Source organism: Lissotriton helveticus, chromosome 5_1 (genome assembly GCF_964261635.1).
Source record: "Lissotriton helveticus chromosome 5_1, aLisHel1.1, whole genome shotgun sequence".
In the NCBI taxonomy this organism is placed as follows: Eukaryota; Metazoa; Chordata; class Amphibia; order Caudata; family Salamandridae; genus Lissotriton; species Lissotriton helveticus.
The window spans coordinates 6,179,182-6,198,904 of NC_136065.1; the positions used below are offsets into that span (position 1 = coordinate 6,179,182).

A 19,723-nucleotide genomic window follows, 5' to 3' on the forward strand; every position below is an offset into this window, starting at 1 on the left:
GCCTTTCCAACATTGGTGGCAGCGGTGGGATCCGAGCCCACGCAAATCGTGCAGCGAGTAACTCGCCACTACTAACAGAGACACACAGCAACCATGAGTACTAAGGAAGCCGGAACGACCACAGAATTCCAGAAGGAACGATTAGAGGATTACACCCATAAAGAACTCAAACAATTCTGCAAAGCCCTGGGTATCGCTACCACCGGACTAAGCACGAAAGACGATTTTAAAGAAGCGCTGCAAACGTGGGTGGAGACCGGAGCGACGCCGCCCCAAACTAACGATGACATTGTCCTAGAGGTACCCCTGAGTACAGTCATAACCCCAGTAGAAGAAAGAACCACCAACGGAGAACCGGGCCTCTCCCCTGAAGACGCCCGAGAGCGAGAGAGGAGTCGGCTCCATGAACTAGAGCTCGCCCGACTCCGACTGGACGGGGAACTCCAATTAGCCGAAAAGAAAATGGCCCTTGAGCAACTACAATTAGAGGGAGACCTAGAAGAGAGGCAGAGGCAAAGAGAATTGGAAGAAAAAAAGCTCACGTACGAACACGAGCGTGGCCTCAAGGAACTAGAAATCAAAGCCAAGATCGAAGAGGCTGGCGCCGCGGTAACCCGGAACCCTCCACCTCCTGCCGACCCGAAGGTCCACATCCCCAAGGATGTCATCAAGGAGTACTACAAAAATGACGATATCCAGCAATGGTTCAAGGCGTATGAAGTTGCCATGACTGCGCACCGCATCCCGCGAAAAGATTGGGGTGCCGGCTTATGGGGGAGATTTGTCAGCGAAGGAAGAGACACCCTGCTAGAGCTGGCCGAGGACGTGATGTCCTCCTATGACCACATGAAGGACGCCCTGCTCATCCGGTATGGCCTCACCCCCGAGATGTACCGACAGAGGTTCAGAGATTGCAAAAAGATCCCCGGTACCACGTGGGTGGAGTACGTAAACTTTTATAGCTGGGCCCTGGAAGGATGGATCAAGGGCAGCAAAGTATCCACCTACGAGCAGCTTTTCGACCTCATCGTTTGGGAGCACCTCTCCAACAACTGCTTTGTCGAGCTCAGGCAGCATCTCCTCGACAGCAATCTGGCCGAGCCCCGAAGACTCGCCGTCGAGGCCGATGGATGGGTGAGCACCCGGGTCCCCCGGACCCCGATAGGAGAAACGGGACGGAACGGCCCGGGGCACCCCCGCCAGCGTGGCGGCGGAGGAGGCCAGAACAGGAGCCGGGACTTTCCGTCGGCCCCGGGACGGAGTCCCCCTCGGGGGTCCCCCCAGAAAAACACTTCGCCATCCCTGACCAGAAGAGGGACCCCGCCCGCACGGCCGGGGCCCCGCCCGAACATTACTTGCCACAGATGCCAGCGGCCCGGTCACTATGCCAGTGACCCCCTCTGCCCCATGAACCAGCGTCCCGGCACCACCGGGCCTCCGACCCGCCAGTTCGCTGCAGCAGCCCTGGGGGAAGGGGAAGAAGAAGGCGAAGAGATCTATAATGAAGATCAAACTGAGTATGAACCGGCCGCCATGGCCCTAGCCTGCCTGGGCGAAAGAGACATGGTCCCCCAGGCCCCGCTACCGAGCAACACTCAAAAATACCGCCAGTGGGTCCACATCAATGGACGACGGACCGAAGCCCTCCGAGACACGGGCGCCAGTGTAACGGCTGTCCGCTGCCACTTGGTGACCCCCGAACAGATCATACCGAACGTGCGATGCCCCGTGAGGGCCGCCGACAACTCCGAGACTCTGTGTCAGATGGCCCGAATCCCCTTCGAGTGGGGGGGGTGTCAGGCACCCTCAAGGTGACCGTCCGGGACGACGCCCCCGTGGACTGCCTCCTCAGAAACGACCTCGAGAGCTCTCCCTGGGCCCAAGTCGAGCGGAGAGAACATCTAGGAATGATGGGACTACCAGAGTGGGTCTGCGCTACGACCCGATCTATGACTGCCCGGGCCCCGGCGGCAACCGAGGCCACCCCGACTGAAGAATCAGAGTGGCCCGCGTCACCACCGCCCGCAGTCAATGAGGACTCCGACCCCGGGCCATCGGAGCACGACCCAGAAGGCAGCACCGATCTCAGCGACATACCCGAACTAGCCCAATGGCGCCAGGAGGGTGGTCCCACCCGAGAACAATTCCAGCGGGAACAGAAGGCCTGCCCCTCCCTCGAGGGGACCCGGCAGCAAGCCACAGCCCAAGCCGCCGGGGACACCTCGGGGTCCCACTGGGTCTACTGGGACCACGGCCTCCTATACAGTGAACAGAAAATTGCCGAACTGGGGGCCAGCTGAGTGTTGGTGGTCCCCCTACGATTCTGAGACTTCCTCTTAAATATGGCACACGATGTGCCCCTCGCCGGGCACCTGGGGCAGGACAAAACCTACAGCCGCCTGGTGACCCATTTCTACTGGCCGAAAATGCGCAACGATGTGCATAACCACTGCCGCACCTGCCCGACCTGCCAAGCCAGCGGAAAGAGCGGGGGGAAGGTGAAGGCCCCGCTCCAACCCTTTCCAGTAGTTACCACCCCCTTCGAGCGAGTGGGGATCGACATCGTGGGGCCCCTGGTCCCCCGAACCTCGCAAGGGCATCGCTTCATCCTCATCCTGGTGGACCATGCCACCCGCTATCCCGAAGCCATCCCCCTCCGAACAATAACGGCTCCCGTGGTGGGCCGAGCGCTGATGGAGATCTTCTCCAGAGTGGGATTCCCCCGAGAAGTTGTGAGCGATCGGGGCACGAACTTTATATCAAAGTATATGCGGTCCCTGTGGCAACAGTGCGGGTCACGTATAAGTTCACCACCCCGTATCACCCCCAAGGGAATGGACTTGTGAAGCGGTTTAACCGAACACTCAAGGGGATGATTCAGGGCCTGGAAGAGCCCCTCTGCCGCAGATGGGACGTCCTGCTGCCCTGCCTCTTGTTCGCCTATCGGGAGGTACCCCAGAAATCCCTGGGGTTCAGCCCCTTTGAACTCTTGTACGGGCACCCTGTTCGAGGTCCCCTCAGCCTGGTCAAAGAAGGCTGGGAAACTACAGTCCAAGACGCACCGCCGGATGTCTACCGGTACCTCCTGACCCTCCGAAGCCAGACTCGGAAGTTCCGGGCCCTTGCCGAGGCCAACCTTGAGGCCAGTCAGGAAGACATGAAACGCTGGTATGACCAGAACTCTTCCTCCATCGAGTTCGAACCGGGCCAGCGGGTCTGGGTCATGTCCCCGGTCGAACCTTGTGCCCTCCAGGACAAATGGTCGGGCCCCTTCAAGGTGATCGAGCGCAAGAGCCCTGTCACCTATCTCGTGGACATGGAGTCACCCCGAAACCCCCTCCGGGTTCTGCACACCAACCGGCTCAAGCCTCATTTTGCCCGCACCGAACTGAGCCTGCTGCTCGCTACAGATGATGGGGCCGAAGACGACTCCGAGCCCCTGCCCGACCTCCTAAGGTGCGCTGAGAAGGACGGCTCCGTCGAGGGAATCTCTCTCTCCTCCGTCCTGACCCCCACACAGCGCCGAGACTGCCAAGAGCTGTTGGGGCAATTTACGGACCTGTTCTCCCTCACCCCGGGGGTTACCCAATGGTGTGTCCACGATGTCGACACCGGGGACAGCCAGCCAGTACGACACTGAGCCTACCGAGTTCCCGACCGAGTTCGGGCCTGCATCCAGACAGAAGTTACCAAAATGCTGGCCTTGGGGGTGGTCGAACCCTCCGACAGTCCCTGGGCCAGCCCAGTTGTCCTGGTCCCCAAAGCAGCCGCACCGGGCACCCCTCCAGAACTCAGGTTTTGTGTCGACTACCGAGGACTGAATGCTGTTACCAGAACCGACGCACATCCCATCCCCCGGGCTGATGAACTAATCGACCGCCTGGGAGCCGCCAAGTACCTCAGTACCTTCGACCTCACAGCCGGGTACTGGCAGATCGTCCTCACCACTGGCACCCAGGAACGATCGGCCTTCTCAACACCCGATGGCCACTTCCAATTCAAGGTGATGCCCTTCGGGATGAAAAACGCCCCAGCCACCTTCCAGAGACTGGTGAACAAAGTGCTGGCGGGGCTAGAAGAATTCAGTGCCGCCTATCTAGACGACATTGCAGTGTACAACCTCCACTGGGCCGAGCACCTGCAGCACCTCTGGGAGGTCCTGACGGCCCTCCGACGGGCCGGACTAACTGTGAAAGCCAGCAAGTGCCAGATAGGTCAAGGGTCCGTGACCTACCTGGGACACCAAGTGGGGAGCGGTCATGTGGCTCCCCTCCAACCCAAGATTGACGCCATCATAGCCTGGGAGCCCCCGGTCACCCAGACCGCCGTCCGAGCCTTCCTGGGGCTCACTGGATATTATCGACGCTTCATAAAGAACTATGGGAGCATTGTGGGGCCCCTCACTGAGCTGACCTCGAAGAACCTGCCCCAGAAAGTACAATGGACACCCGCGTGTCAGGTGGCCTTCGAGACTTTGAAAACAGCCATGTGCACCTCCCCTGTGCTCCAAGCCCCTAACTACAGCCGGGAGTTCGTAGTCCAGACCGACGCCTCGGAACATGGCATCGGGGCGGTCCTATCCCAGATTGACCCCGAAGGGATTGACCATCCTGTGGCCTTCATCAGCCGGCGGCTGCTGGCCAGAGAACAGCGATGGAGCACCATTGAGAGAGAGGCTTTCGCCGTCGGGTGGGCCCTCAAGAAGCTCAGGCCCTACCTCTTCGGCACCCACTTCCGGGTCCAGACTGACCACCGGCCCCTGCGGTGGCTGATGCAGATGCGTGGCGAAAACCCCAAGCTGCTGAGATGGTCCATCTCCCTCCAAGGGATGGACTTCACTGTAGAGCATCGCCCGGGCGACGACCACGCCAACGCTGATGGCCTGTCCCGCTTCTTCCGCCTCGACGAGGAGAGTCCCCAGTAAGATGGGTGACTCTCCCCGCCTTCAGCTGGAGGGGACGTGTGTTGGACCCGGCCTCGTGGCGTGGTCCTACCCCTCCCGCATGGCGGGCCCGGGACGACATCGGCCCTCCGTCGACCCGCTGTCGACCCCCCTGAACACGAACCATCGACGAGAGCAGCCCCCCTGGCAACCCACGGCTCTCCCCCCTGGGACCCCGGCGGACCCTGCTCGCCAACACTGCCGGTCTGGCAACCATGCCAGTCCACCCATTCTGGCCCGACTCCATCTTGGGCCCATCACGTCCCGAGCACGGGGCCGCAGCCATCCCTGGCCCCGGCCCCAGCGAAGCCCCGACATCGAGGCACCGAGATCCTCCCGGGTGGTCGAGTGGCCACTTGGCAGATCCGAGAAGAGGGGAGTTTCGATGGGCCTCCAGCCGTCCCCGGACGCCTGGTATCGATCGCCCCCCAGCCTCCCTGGGCGCTGGCTCCACCCCCCTGCTGGGTGTCTGGACACCTTCATCCCGGCCCCTCTGACCCCCAGGCGCGAGGGTCCGGACATCAAAGGACTCCAGTCCTATATCTGGGCCAGCCCTGATCTGGGACTTCAGTTGTATCTTGGAGTCGAAGCCCTGCTGACCTCGTCGCGGCTGATCCTGATAAGAACTCTGGAACCTGGAACCTCTGAGCCCTGCTGACGCTGTCGCGGCCTGACCGAGCTGAAACCACCTTCGAGGCCCTGCTGACGCTGTCGCGGCCTGACCGAGCTGAAACCACCTTCGAGGCCCTGCTGACGCTGTCGCGGCCTGACCGAGCTGAAACCACCTTCGAGGCCCTGCTGACGCTGTCGCGGCCTGACCAAGCTGAAGCCACCTTCGAGGCCCTGCTGACACTGTCGCGGCCTGACCGAGCTGAAACCACCTTCGAGGCCCTGCTGACGCTGTCGCGGCCGGGACAACGCTGAACGATATCGAGGCCCTGCTGACGCTGTCGCGGCCTGACCCCTTGAACTATCCACGCACCAGTTGGTGCCGAGACTGTCCCGCTACCCCCTTTCCCGAAACCAAGACTTTACGGATCCCTCGATCCCGGTGTGATAACCTTACGAGAACTTGCCTTTCTTTCTTATATAAAGATTCTTGAGAATATTCCTTCGTGTGGTGTCCGTCTGTGGTAGGGTGATTTCTCAACTGTTACGATTATAGGTGAGGAGCCTCGCCAAGGAGGCCTCCCTACGGCGCTCGGCCTATTCCATAGAGGGAGGTGGGTCTCGGGGCGGGCAGTCAGACATCTTCAGTCTCCCCTGGGATCGCCTTTCCAACAATGTATAACATTGTTCTGCATTCTGTCCATCAACTGTTGTTTTTGCATTCGTCACCCCGAGGGGGATGGTTATGCCGTGAGTCCCATGCTCTCCACACCACTGGAGTGAAGCTATCTTGCCTGAAGATGGCTGATAGCCAGAAACCGGTCCCAGGATGCTTGACTCCGGTCCAGGAAAGAGATGGCTTGGCAGTTGGGGCTGGACTGCTCCCATGAGGCACAAGGTCAAGGCTGATTTGCATATGGCCATGTCTGACCTGGGGTGGTGTGGAGTGCAAAAAAACAATGGATTTAGGCCCAGATCTCTGTACTTGGGTGAGTGTATGACATTGTTCTGCATTCTGTCCATCACCTGTTGTTTTTGAGAGTGTAGAAAGTGGCCAGTGCAGGGAGTAAAGTGCAGCCAGTGGTGGTACAACAGTGCCCTGAGGAAAGCGACAAAGTGCGGCGTGTACCATGGGCTGTGGGGTGATAGTCTGTGGGGCCTCTCTCCGGGCACTGCTGGGTATAATGGGGGCTCTGGTGATAGCAGCGCCCTGAGAGGATAAAGTGTGGAGTATACCGTGTGCTGCGGTGTGATAGGAGTGAGTGCGGAGGATTACAGAGCAGTGAGTATACCGTGGGCTGTGGTGTGATAGGAGTGAGTGCGGAGGGTTACAGAGCAGTGAGTATACCATGTGCTGTGGTGTGATAGGAGTGAGTGCAGAGGGTTACAGAGCAGTGAGTATACCATGTGCTGTGGTGTGATAGGAGTGCGGTGTGGAGGGTTACAGAGCAGTGAGTATACCATGTGCTGTGGTGTGATAGGAGTGAGTGCGGAGGGTTACAGAGCAGTGAGTATACCATGTGCTGTGTTGTGATAGGAGTGAGCGCGGAGGGTTACAGAGCAGTGAGTATACCATGTGCTGTGGTGTGATAGGGGCGAGTGCGGAGGGTTACAGAGCAGTGAGTATACCATGTGCTGTGGTGTGATAGGAGTGCGGTGTGGAGGGTTACAGAGCAGTGAGTATACCATGTGCTGTGGTGTGATAGGAGTGAGCGCGGAGGGTTACAGAGCAGTGAGTATACCATGTGCTGTGGTGTGATAGGAGTGAGTGTGGAGGGTTACAGAGCAGTGAGTATACCATGGGCTGTGGTGTGATAGGAGTGAGTGCGGAGGGTTACAGAGCAGTGAGTATACCGTGGGCTGTGGTGTGATAGGAGTGAGTGTGGAGGGTTACAGAGCAGTGAGTATACCATGTGCTGTGGTGTGATAGGAGTGAGTGTGGAGGGTTACAGAGCAGTGAGTATACCATGTGCTGTGGTGTGATAGGAGTGAGTGCGGAGGGTTACAGAGCAGTGTGTATACCATGTGCTGTGGTGTGATAGGAGTGAGTGTGGAGGGTTACAGAGCAGTGAGTATACCATGTGCTGTGGTGTGATAGGAGTGAGTGTGGAGGGTTACAGAGCAGTGAGTATACCATGTGCTGTGGTGTGATAGGAGTGAGTGCGGAGGGTTACAGAGCAGTGAGTATACCGTGTGCTGTGGTGTGATAGGAGTGAGTGCAGAGGGTTACAGAGCAGTGAGTATACCATGTGCTGTGGTGTGATAGGAGTGAGTGCAGAGGGTTACAGAGCAGTGAGTATACCATGTGCTGTGGTGTGATAGGAGTGAGTGCGGAGGGTTACAGAGCAGTGAGTATACCGTGGGCTGTGGTGTGATAGGAGTGAGTGCGGAGGGTTACAGAGCAGTGAGTATACCATGTGCTGTGGTGTGATAGGAGTGAGTGCAGAGGGTTACAGAGCAGTGAGTATACCATGTGCTGTGGTGTGATAGGAGTGAGTGCAGAGGGTTACAGAGCAGTGAGTATACCATGTGCTGTGGTGTGATAGGAGTGAGTGCAGAGGGTTACAGAGCAGTGAGTATACCATGTGCTGTGGTGTGATAGGAGTGAGTGCGGAGGGTTACAGAGCAGTGAGTATACCGTGGGCTGTGGTGTGATAGGAGTGATTGTGGAGGGTTACAGAGCAGTGAGTATACCGTGTGCTGTGGTGTGACAGGAGTGAGTGTGGAGGGTTACAGAGCAGTGAGTACACCGTGTGCGGTGGTGTGACAGGAGTGAGTGCGGAGGGTTACAGAGCAGTGAGTATACCGTGGACTGTGGTGTGATAGGAGTGAGTGCGGAGGGTTACAGAGCAGTGAGTACACCGTGTGCGGTGGTGTGACAGGAGTGAGTGCGGAGGGTTACAGAGCAGTGAGTATACCATGTGCTGTGGTGTGATAGGAGTGAGTGCAGAGGGTTACAGAGCAGTGAGTACACCGTGTGCGGTGGTGTGACAGGAGTGAGTGCGGAGGGTTACAGAGCAGTGAGTATACCATGTGCTGTGGTGTGATAGGAGTGAGTGCGGAGGGTTACAGAGCACTGAGTATACCATGTGCTGCGGTGTGACAGGAGTGAGTGCGGAGGGTTACAGAGCAGTGAGTATACCATGTGCTGTGGTGTGACAGGAGTGAGTGCGGAGGGTTACAGAGCAGTGAGTATACCGTGTGCTGTGGTGTGATAGGAGTGAGTGCGGAGGGTTACAGAGCAGTGAGTATACCGTGTGCTGTGGTGTGATAGGAGTGAGTGCGGAGGGTTACAGAGCAGTGAGTATACCATGTGCTGTGGTGTGATAGGAGTGAGTGCGGAGGGTTACAGAGCAGTGAGTATACCGTGTGCAGTGGTGTGATAGGAGTGAGTGCGGAGGGTTACAGAGCAGTGAGTACACCGTGTGCGGTGGTGTGACAGGAGTGAGTGCGGAGGGTTACAGAGCAGTGAGTATACCATGTGCTGTGGTGTGACAGGAGTGAGTGCGGAGGGTTACAGAGCAGTGAGTATACCGTGTGCTGTGGTGTGATAGGAGTGAGTGCGGAGGGTTACAGAGCAGTGAGTATACCATGTGCTGTGGTGTGACAGGAGTGAGTGCAGAGGGTTACAGAGCAGTGAGTATACCATGTGCTGTGGTGTGATAGGAGTGAGTGCGGAGGGTTACAGAGCAGTGAGTATACCGTGTGCAGTGGTGTGATAGGAGTGAGTGCAGAGGGTTACAGAGCAGTGAGTACACCGTGTGCGGTGGTGTGACAGGAGTGAGTGCGGAGGGTTACAGAGCAGTGAGTATACCATGTGCTGTGGTGTGACAGGAGTGAGTGCGGAGGGTTACAGAGCAGTGAGTATACCGTGTGCTGTGGTGTGATAGGAGTGAGTGCGGAGGGTTACAGAGCAGTGAGTATACCATGTGCTGTGGTGTGACAGGAGTGAGTGCGGAGGGTTACAGAGCAGTGAGTATACCATGTGCTGTGGTGTGACAGGAGTGAGTGCGGAGGGTTACAGAGCAGTGAGTATACCATGTGCTGTGGTGTGACAGGAGTGAGTGCGGAGGGTTACAGAGCAGTGAGTATACCGTGTGCTGTGGTGTGATAGGAGTGAGTGCGGAGGGTTACAGAGCAGTGAGTATACCGTGGGCTGTGGTGTGATAGGAGTGAGTGTGGAGGGTTACAGAGCAGTGAGTATACCGTGGGCTGTGGTGTGATAGGAGTGAGTGTGGAGGGTTACAGAGCAGTGAGTATACCGTGGGCTGTGGTGTGATAGGAGTGAGTGTGGAGGGTTACAGAGCAGTGAGTATACCGTGGGCTGTGGTGTGACAGGAGTGAGTGCGGAGGGTTACAGAGCAGTGAGTATACCATGTGCTGTGGTGTGACAGGAGTGAGTGCGGAGGGTTACAGAGCAGTGAGTATACCGTGGGCTGTGGTGTGATAGGAGTGAGTGCGGAGGGTTACAGAGCAGTGAGTATACCATGTGCTGTGGTGTGACAGGAGTGAGTGCGGAGGGTTACAGAGCAGTGAGTATACCGTGTGCTGTGGTGTGATAGGAGTGAGTGCGGAGGGTTACAGAGCAGTGAGTATACCATGTGCTGTGGTGTGACAGGAGTGAGTGCGGAGGGTTACAGAGCAGTGAGTATACCATGTGCTGTGGTGTGACAGGAGTGAGTGCGGAGGGTTACAGAGCAGTGAGTATACCATGTGCTGTGGTGTGACAGGAGTGAGTGCGGAGGGTTACAGAGCAGTGAGTATACCGTGTGCTGTGGTGTGATAGGAGTGAGTGCGGAGGGTTACAGAGCAGTGAGTATACCGTGGGCTGTGGTGTGATAGGAGTGAGTGTGGAGGGTTACAGAGCAGTGAGTATACCGTGGGCTGTGGTGTGATAGGAGTGAGTGTGGAGGGTTACAGAGCAGTGAGTATACCGTGGGCTGTGGTGTGATAGGAGTGAGTGTGGAGGGTTACAGAGCAGTGAGTATACCGTGGGCTGTGGTGTGACAGGAGTGAGTGCGGAGGGTTACAGAGCAGTGAGTATACCATGTGCTGTGGTGTGACAGGAGTGAGTGCGGAGGGTTACAGAGCAGTGAGTATACCATGTGCGGTGGTGTGACAGGAGTGAGTGCGGAGGGTTACAGAGCAGTGAGTATACCGTGTGCTGTGGTGTGACAGGAGTGAGTGCGGAGGGTTACAGAGCAGTGAGTATACCGTGGGCTGTGGTGTGACAGGAGTGAGTGCGGAGGGTTACAGAGCAGTGAGTATACCATGTGCTGTGGTGTGATAGGAGTGAGTGCGGAGGGATACAGAGCAGTGAGTATACCGTGTGCTGTGGTGTGATAGGAGTGAGTGCGGAGGGTTACAGAGCAGTGAGTACACCGTGTGCGGTGGTGTGACAGGAGTGAGTGCGGAGGGTTACAGAGCAGTGAGTATACCATGTGCTGTGGTGTGACAGGAGTGAGTGCGGAGGGTTACAGAGCAGTGAGTATACCGTGTGCTGTGGTGTGATAGGAGTGAGTGCGGAGGGTTACAGAGCAGTGAGTATACCGTGGGCTGTGGTGTGATAGGAGTGAGTGTGGAGGGTTACAGAGCAGTGAGTATACCGTGGGCTGTTGTGTGATAGGAGTGAGTGTGGAGCGTTACAGAGCAGTGAGTATACCATGTGCTGTGGTGTGACAGGAGTGAGTGCGGAGGGTTACAGAGCAGTGAGTATACCATGTGCGGTGGTGTGACAGGAGTGAGTGCGGAGGGTTACAGAGCAGTGAGTATACCATGTGCTGTGGTGTGACAGGAGTGAGTGCGGAGGGTTACAGAGCAGTGAGTATACCGTGGGCTGTGGTGTGATAGGAGTGAGTGCGGAGGGTTACAGAGCAGTGAGTATACCATGTGCTGTGGTGTGATAGGAGTGAGTGCGGAGGGTTACAGAGCAGTGAGTATACCATGTGCTGTGGTGTGATAGGAGTGAGTGCGAAGGGTACAGAGCAGCGAGTATACCATGCCCTGTGGTGTGATAGGAGAGAGTGCAGAGGGTTACAGAGCAGTGAGTATACCATGTGCTGTGGTGTGATAGGAGTGAGTGCGGAGGGTTACAGAGCAGTGAGTATACCATGTGCGGTGGTGTGACAGGAGTGAGTGCGGAGGGTTACAGAGCAGTGAGTATACCATGTGCTGTGGTGTGATAGGAGTGAGTGCGGAGGGTTACAGAGCAGTGAGTATACCATGTGCGGTGGTGTGACAGGAGTGAGTGCGGAGGGTTACAGAGCAGTGAGTATACCATGTGCTGTGGTGTGACAGGAGTGAGTGCGGAGGGTTACAGAGCAGTGAGTATACCGTGTGCTGTGGTGTGATAGGAGTGAGTGCGGAGGATTACAGAGCAGTGAGTATACCATGTGCGGTGGTGTGACAGGAGTGAGTGCGGAGGGTTACAGAGCAGTGAGTATACCATGTGCTGTGGTGTGACAGGAGTGAGTGCGGAGGGTTACAGAGCAGTGAGTATAACGTGTGCTGTGGTGTGATAGGAGTGAGTGCGGAGGATTACAGAGCAGTGAGTATACCGTGTGCTGTGGTGTGATAGGAGAGAGTGGGGAGGGTTACAGAGCAGTGAGTATACCATGTGCTGTGGTGTGATAGGAGTGAGTGCGGAGGGTTACAGAGCAGTGAGTATACCATGTGCTGTGGTGTGATAGGAGTGAGTGCGGAGGGTTACAGAGCAGTGAGTATACCATGTGCTGTGGTGTGATAGGAGTGAGTGCGAAGGGTACAGAGCAGCGAGTATACCATGCCCTGTGGTGTGATAGGAGAGAGTGCAGAGGGTTACAGAGCAGTGAGTATACCGTGTGCTGTGGTGTGATAGGAGTGAGTGCGGAGGATTACAGAGCAGTGAGTATACCGTGTGCTGTGGTGTGATAGGAGAGAGTGGGGAGGGTTACAGAGCAGTGAGTATACCATGTGCTGTGGTGTGATAGGAGTGAGTGCGGAGGGTTACAGAGCAGTGAGTATACCGTGTGCTGTGGTGTGATAGGAGAGAGTGGGGAGGGTTACAGAGCAGTGAGTATACCATGTGCTGTGGTGTGATAGGAGTGAGTGCGGAGGGTTACAGAGCAGTGAGTATATCTTTGGCTGTAGTGGGATCAGACCTCTGTTTCCAGGATAGGGCACAGCTCTCTCTGACCCTTTACTCACAGAGATATTCATACCTGGCAGGTGTTAGTGTTACTGCATCATAATTCATATCTTTAAAGTGGTTTCTGCCCTGTAACTCTGCTCCTTCCTGTCTCTGTCCCACAGAAGAGAAATCTCCTCCGATGGGGGTCATTATCGGAGGCGTCATTGGAGCCCTCGTGGGTGTTGGACTGATCGCTGCTGTCATTTGGGTTGTCTACAAGAAAACATCAGGTGAGTGGATTCAGTTTGATACTGTGAGTGGGAGGTACCATCACGTCCTGATTCATCTGTGAGGGTGCAGGTGAATGCCATCTGCCTCTTGGAGTAGGGGGGGGGACACATCCATGCTTGGAGGCCTTCATCATTTACTCTGATGCAGGGTCATTGACAGCACTATTTCATACTCAGTCTCCAACCCCCACTGCATAAACTAGTCTTAAATCTACCCCAAATTGTAACAGTTACTAGTCTTCTGCTAATGAAAATTACACCCCATGTTTCAACTGTTCTGGTTGGCTGCTGAACTGAAACACCCTGTGCCTTCCTGGACCAGGTTCCAGTGAGATGTGAGGAGCTTCAGGACAATGTGGAAGCTGTAAAGCACTGAGTATACTGATAGCAGTGCCCTGAGAGAGGGTACAAGGTACTGTGTGCTGTGCTGATAGCAGTGCCCCGAGCAAGGCTGTAAAGTACTGAGTATGATGTGGGCTGTGATGTCATAACAGTGCTTTCAGAGACGATACAAAGCACTGTGTATATTGTGTACTCTGGTGTGATAGCAGTGGCCTCAGAGGATATAAAGCACTGAGTATACCTAATGAAGAAATCCTTACCTGGAGCCGTGCCCTGGCCTGTGATGGCCCGTCTGTTACATTCTAGGGACAGAGACACTATCCTGAGCAAAGCAAGCACAGCAGGTGGCCTCCAAGTATAGAGCCAAACAGTATCCATACTCCCAGACTCTACGGCTTCAATTCAGAAACACGGTACATCATTTGTGGCGTTGAAACATCGACTGTGTGAAGCCAATATAAAGTACATGCTACTCTTCATGCAAAAGTTAATATAATAAATGGAGATAAAGCACCCTTTTTTCAGGATTCCCCAGAAGCCATAGAGTGATTGTAGTGAAAACACAATGTGAAGGTGAGAACAAGACAACATCAACAAAATCCTGTCCGAGGAGAGGGTGTAACACCCCCTCCTACAGGAAGACCTGTTGATTAGCCTCCTTCGGCGGGCGAGCTTCAAAGCGCTGCCACTTTTGTAATGTGAATCTGGCCTCCCTCAAAGCAGAGGATGTCACCCCCTGTCCTGGGCCCCCTTGACACCTGGACAGGTGGGACAAGTAGCTAGTTAGGAAAGCGTGCCACCTCCAGGCTAGTACCACTCCTAAGGTGGCTACTGTGAGGTGGGAACGATTTTTCAGAAGTAGCAATCTTTGTGATGGCATACTTATGAATTCTGGGACAGGTTTATGCCCACTTCAGACAGGAAGTTGTCATATATGGGACGTAGTGAACCCATGGGTCAGTAGCCCATTGGCTACTACTCTATACTGACCTAACACCCCTAAATTCAGTGTTTAGGGAGTCCCTGGCACCAGACAAGCAGATCCTGACAACCTAAGAAGAGAGAGGACACCGAAGAGCCGCAAAAGCCGAGAAGAGAGAAGAAGCAGCAGACCGTGTACCAACCCTGCCGACCTGTCTGCATTACTCGTCGAAAACTCAGCCAAAGTCAACTCGTCCTGCACCTGTTGGTTCCAGAAACCTGGGAGGGGTGCCTGACTTCGAGAAAGACTCAAGACCTTCCGTGAACAGTGGACTTGTTCTGACTTCAAAAGAGAAGACTCTGAGGCCTCCAGAACTGCCAGAACTCGACACCCGAAGTCCCACTGCACTTGTCGCCTCCGGCCCAAGTTGAAGTGGACCTACGGTGTTAACAAGGTCCCCCAGCCCTCCAGAGCTTGAGTCCATCTTGGTTTCACCCCTCCTGGACCCTTCAATGTCACCTGCAGCCTCTGCATGAATGCCCCCTCACCCACGGCTGCTCCAGGAAGCAAAAACCTGACGCCTAAGGACACCCCTCGCCCCGGGGCCTTGGAGAAGAGGACCAAAGGTGTTCCCCCGTCCTCGAGCATTGAAAGGCCTGAGCCCACTTGCTGGTTCAGTCCACCTAGCTTCCTAGCCAGAGCCTGCAGCCTCTTATTACAGTGACCGGTCCCCATTGAAATGAATTGGAATCCCCACATTTTTTGGCGGGTAAAAAAAGTTTACTTTTAACTGAGGAATGGTATTTTGCATCTGGGTTGCAACACTTTTTTGAAGCAGCCTCAATGTGAAATCCTTTTTGGTATTTAAAAAGCCACGCAAATGACGAGTTTCTTGTGTCTTTTAAGAAAAAGTAACAAAACACAGCACACTGCACTGCCTTATGTTACTTTGAGTCAAGTAGGCGTTCCATGGGTGGTACATGGTTGATCCTGCACATCCACCTATAAACCTATATTTACAAGAAGTTGTAGACATGAGTTTGTGTAGTATTCGATCGTATAGTTGATCGCTGCTGCTGCCTGATGTCGCTGTTATTCTCTTGAGCAGAATAAACTCATATTTCAACATCAACCCTGCTTACTTCTATGAGCACTTACTACAGTTTGCTCCACAATGGATTGCCTGCCCGAGGCCGGCGTAATGAGGAGAATTATGTGTCCGCGGCATATGAGCTGTAGATTGCACACTATGCATAGATTGCCACCTAGTGTTGGGCCCGGATGTTTGCAATTTGTTTTGTATAAAGTCTTTGGAAGTCACGGGGTAGGTGACTCCTCCTTTGGATGATACTGCGCATGGTCATCGGCTCCATCCCCAGATTGTTTTTTTCCGTCACCAGGCTCGGATGTGTTTCCAGCACTCCGTGTTGAAACCAAATTCCTTCGGCGCGCAATCCTCACTAACTTTTTAGAAAATAAGTTTTGAACGCTTCTCCACTTGACGCTACTCTTCAACGTCGAATTCTTCGATTCCGGTCGTCGTCGACGGCCTTTGGGCCTAACTAGGCCTCGACTCCAGCTCATGGAAAGGACTCCCTTCAAAAAGTGTCCTCAATGTGGGTCGAAGTTTCCCCACACCGACCTCCACGAGGTGTGTAACCTCTGCCTTTCTCTGGAGTACGAGGCAAAGGACTGCTCAGCTTGTGCCTCTTTCCGCTCCAAAAAGACTATCCGGGACCGAAGAGCAAGAAGAACAATGGCTCGATCTTCAACCTCCATTCCGGACGACATCGTCGAGGAAGGCGTCAACGTCCCAGAACAACAAGACGTCGACAGCGGTTCCGAACATGAATAAGATTTGTATGTCGAGGACATCACTCCAGCGCAACGGGTCGTAAGTAAGACCGTCGACCCTGACCCTTCCTCGACACCCCCAAAGAAGGCCCAGGTTACACCCTCGCCCTCGGGCTCGGGTGCACACCGACACTCCGCTTCTACTGCCCCACCTTCGGGCCCGGCATAGAAGCCAATTAAGCCTCGAGTCAGCCTTCGCATGGTGCCGGCGCCAACTTACCGGCACCAAAAAAGACATTGACGCCGGCTACGCCGACGTCCAAACCATCGGCACCGAAACACACAACTCTTCGGCACCGAAACCCAGGTCGGAACCAAGTAAAGCGTCAGACTCCAAAAAACAGCCGGAACCGAAAAAACATTGGATCCAAAGAAACAACCGGATCTGAAAACAACACCCGACCCGCAAAAAACCTTCGGAACCGAAAAAACATTCGAACATTCGGAGCCGAGAAAAACTCCTGCTTCCCCGACAAAGGACATTGTCAAAAAACCAAAGCAAGCCACTTCGGTGCCGAAACTTTCTCCAGCACCAAAAGATCGGCCTCCAACAGAAGACTTATCTTATCCAGACCCTGCCCAAAAGACTCTGGCTAAAGACCCAATCACTGGACAGTTGATTTTGGCCTCAAAGAAGCAACCACTGGACAAACCTGCTCCGCATGCAAAGAAGAAGGACATGGCTACCTCGCCTTTAAGACCGCCTTCCCCTTCTCCTCCACCTATGCCATCACCACAATCTCCCATACCACAGCATTCCCCAGCATCCTCTCATAGGGATGATAGTTCTGATGATATGGCGGGTAACATGCCTGATCCAGCCACACCTACAGGATCACCTGACCCATGGGATGATTACACCACTCCAGATGTCCCAAATGTCCCTCAGGATGACTTATACCCCTCACGGCCTTCCCCACCGGAAGACACTATAGGGTTTAATGAATTAATACACAGGGCTGTACAATATCACAGGGTATTTTTTATTTTAGTGATTTGTAGAGCGCCTGGTGACCCGAAGGCATCCCCGCGCTGTGAGGACTTGTGATGACCAGGAGGGGGAAGGAGGGCCTATTTGGGGAACAGGAGTGTTTTTAATTTTTTGCGGAAAAGAAGATGGCAAGGTTCCAGCCACAGGCTCCGTGGGAGCGAGTTATAGCCTGAGGACGCTTTCACTGTGAAGCGTCGACCGCCAGTGCGGACCTTCCTAAATTTTGGAACGTTGGCCAAACGCTCATTGTCCGAGCGCAGGAGTCTGGGGGCTTTGTAGGGAGTGACCATGTGGCTCAGGATCGAAGGGCCAAGGCCATTGAGGAGTTTGTGGGCGATACACATGGCCTTAAAATCTATCCTCTGTCGTATTGGAAGCCAGTGTAGAGCCTTGATTGCTGGCCTAGCAGAGGTTCTGTTGGGGAGGTTCATTAGTAGCCGGGCAGCCGCATTTTGAGTGCGCTGGAGTTTTGCCAGGGTAGATTCGGGGGCTCCTAGATAGACAGCGTTGCTGTAGTCCAGACGCGAGAGGATCAAGCCTTGAACCAGAAGCTTCCTTGATGGAGGGGGGAGTAGCGGACGAATCTTCCTGATGGAGCGCATGAGACCGAAGCAAATCCCTGCTGTTTTGGCTGCCTGGGTCTTCATGGTTAGTTCGGGTTCGAGCCAGACTCCTAGGGTCTTAATTTCCTTCTTCGGGGTGGGGGTCTCGCCAAAAACATCAGGCCAGACCGAGGGAGGAATAGTCGACCATTTTTTGCCCATGAGCATGACTTCGGTTTTAGAACCGTTGAGCTTGAGTGACGAATCACTCATCCAGTGGTGGATTTCCTGGAGACAGTTCAACAGATTGTCTGGGCGGTGGTCAAGATGTGAGAGTGAGACGACCAGTTGCGTGTCGTCCGCGTAGCTCACTATCTTGATTCCGAATGGGGCAACCACATCCTCCAGCAGGGCCATGTAGGCGTTAAACAAAGTGGGGCTTAGCGAAGACCCCTGGGGGACTCCGCTAGAGAGAGGGAGTGAGGCTGAGCGGGAGTTGCCGTCCCAAACCTGAAACGAGCGGCCTGATAGGAAAGAATCTAGCCAGGCAAGTGCGGGGCCCCCGAGTCCTGCCCTGGCCAACCGGTGGATCAAAACACGGTGGTTCACCGTATCAAAGGCTGCACTGAGGTCCAGGAGGATCACTGCCACTGACCCTCCTGAATCTAAAATGCACCTTGCCTCCTCGATGACTGCGAGGAGGGCGGTGTCCGTGCCGTGGCCAGGACGGAACCCGGTCTGGGAGCTGCGCAGAAGTTTGTTAGATTCAAGAAACTGGGATAGTTGGACATTGACCAGTTTTTCGGCCATTTTGCTAATGCCCGGGAGGAGTGAGATCGGCCTGTAGTTTGCCAAATCGGAGGGGTCCAGTTGAGGTTTTTTAAGGAGTGCTTTGACTACTGCACCCTTCCAGCTCGGGGGGACAGAGCCTTTGGACAGCGAGATGTTGATCAGCTCTGTGATAGGGGCCAAAATAGCAGGGGCCACTGTTTTCAAGAATCTCATGGGGGCGGGGTCACTGGGAGAACCGCTTTTCATACTGGCCAAAGTCTTACCTACTTCCTCCATAGATACGGTTCTAAATGCCGTCAGCTGTGGATGGGGGATGATTCCTGAGTGGGTCACGGAAGCATCCAAGTTGCAGTGGTTTGACTCGCTGGGAGGGGGGAGTGAGGCCAGGATGCCAGAGATTTTTGAGTCGAAGTAAATCGCCAGTTCTTCACTTCTGCCTGAAGGGGTCTCATTGGAGGAAGGGGGAGCTGGTATTTTCAGGAGCTCTTTGGCTATGAGGTAAGACTCTCTTGCCGAGTTGGTAGCCTTTTTATTCTGTCATCGTAGTATGATGCTTTAGTAGTTTTAAGGGTGGCTTTATAGGTTCTCACCGAACTACGGTAGGCTTCCTTACTGGAGTGGAGCCAGTTTTTCCTCCACAGTCGTTCCGCTTTTTTGCACTCTTTGCGGAGAGTTCTGAGTTCCGGGCTGAACCAGGGGGCTGATCCTGTCTTTCCTTTTTTATCCTCACGAGATTTTATGGGGAGGATGTAATCCAGGGAGGTGGTGATCCAGTCCCTGAAGTTTCTGTCCGCACTGACAGGGTCTTCTGCGGGAGTGGGGGTCGTAGAGTTCAGGACTCTGGTCCAGTCCTCCGTGGAAAGTCTGGACCATGCCCTGTCTCTGGTGAAAGTGGCGGGCTTGTGGGGCTTCCTGAAGACTCCTGGTAGAAATAAAGGGACCAGAAAATGGTCCGTCCAAGGGAGGGGAAGGGACACATTGGTTTGGAGGGAGTGGACGTTGGTAAAAACTGGGTCAAGGAGGTGGCCCTTGATGTGGGTGGCTCCAGAATTGGTCAGTTGAAGACCGTAGGCTGCCAGGTCTTGAATCAAATCGTCGGCCCCTGTGTCTAGTGGGTCGTTGAAATGAATATTGAGGTCTCCTAGTATAGTAAAGTTGGAGGTGGAATGGGCCAGTGAGGATATTGATTCCAGGAGAGCACTAGCAAAGGGGCCAAGGTGACCAGGGGGGCGATATACTAGGAGGCCTGACAGTGAGCTTGTCGGGGCCAGTTGGATGGAGAAGTGGCAGCTTTCAGAGTCCGAGATGTGAGCGTCATTAATTCTACAAGA

The 19,723-nt window shown here is 54.8% G+C and overlaps 1 protein-coding gene across 1 annotated transcript in view; it reads left to right on the forward strand.

Annotated features, from left to right (window-relative positions):
* LOC144754051 (class I histocompatibility antigen, Gogo-OKO alpha chain-like) overlaps positions 1–19,723 on the forward strand; it is a 250,093-nt gene that overhangs the window by 170,253 nt on the left and 60,117 nt on the right. The window contains exon 5 of the mRNA XM_078641566.1: positions 12,842–12,949. Within this exon, the coding sequence (XP_078497692.1) occupies positions 12,842–12,949 (108 nt within the window). The remainder of the gene's footprint in view (positions 1–12,841; positions 12,950–19,723) is intronic.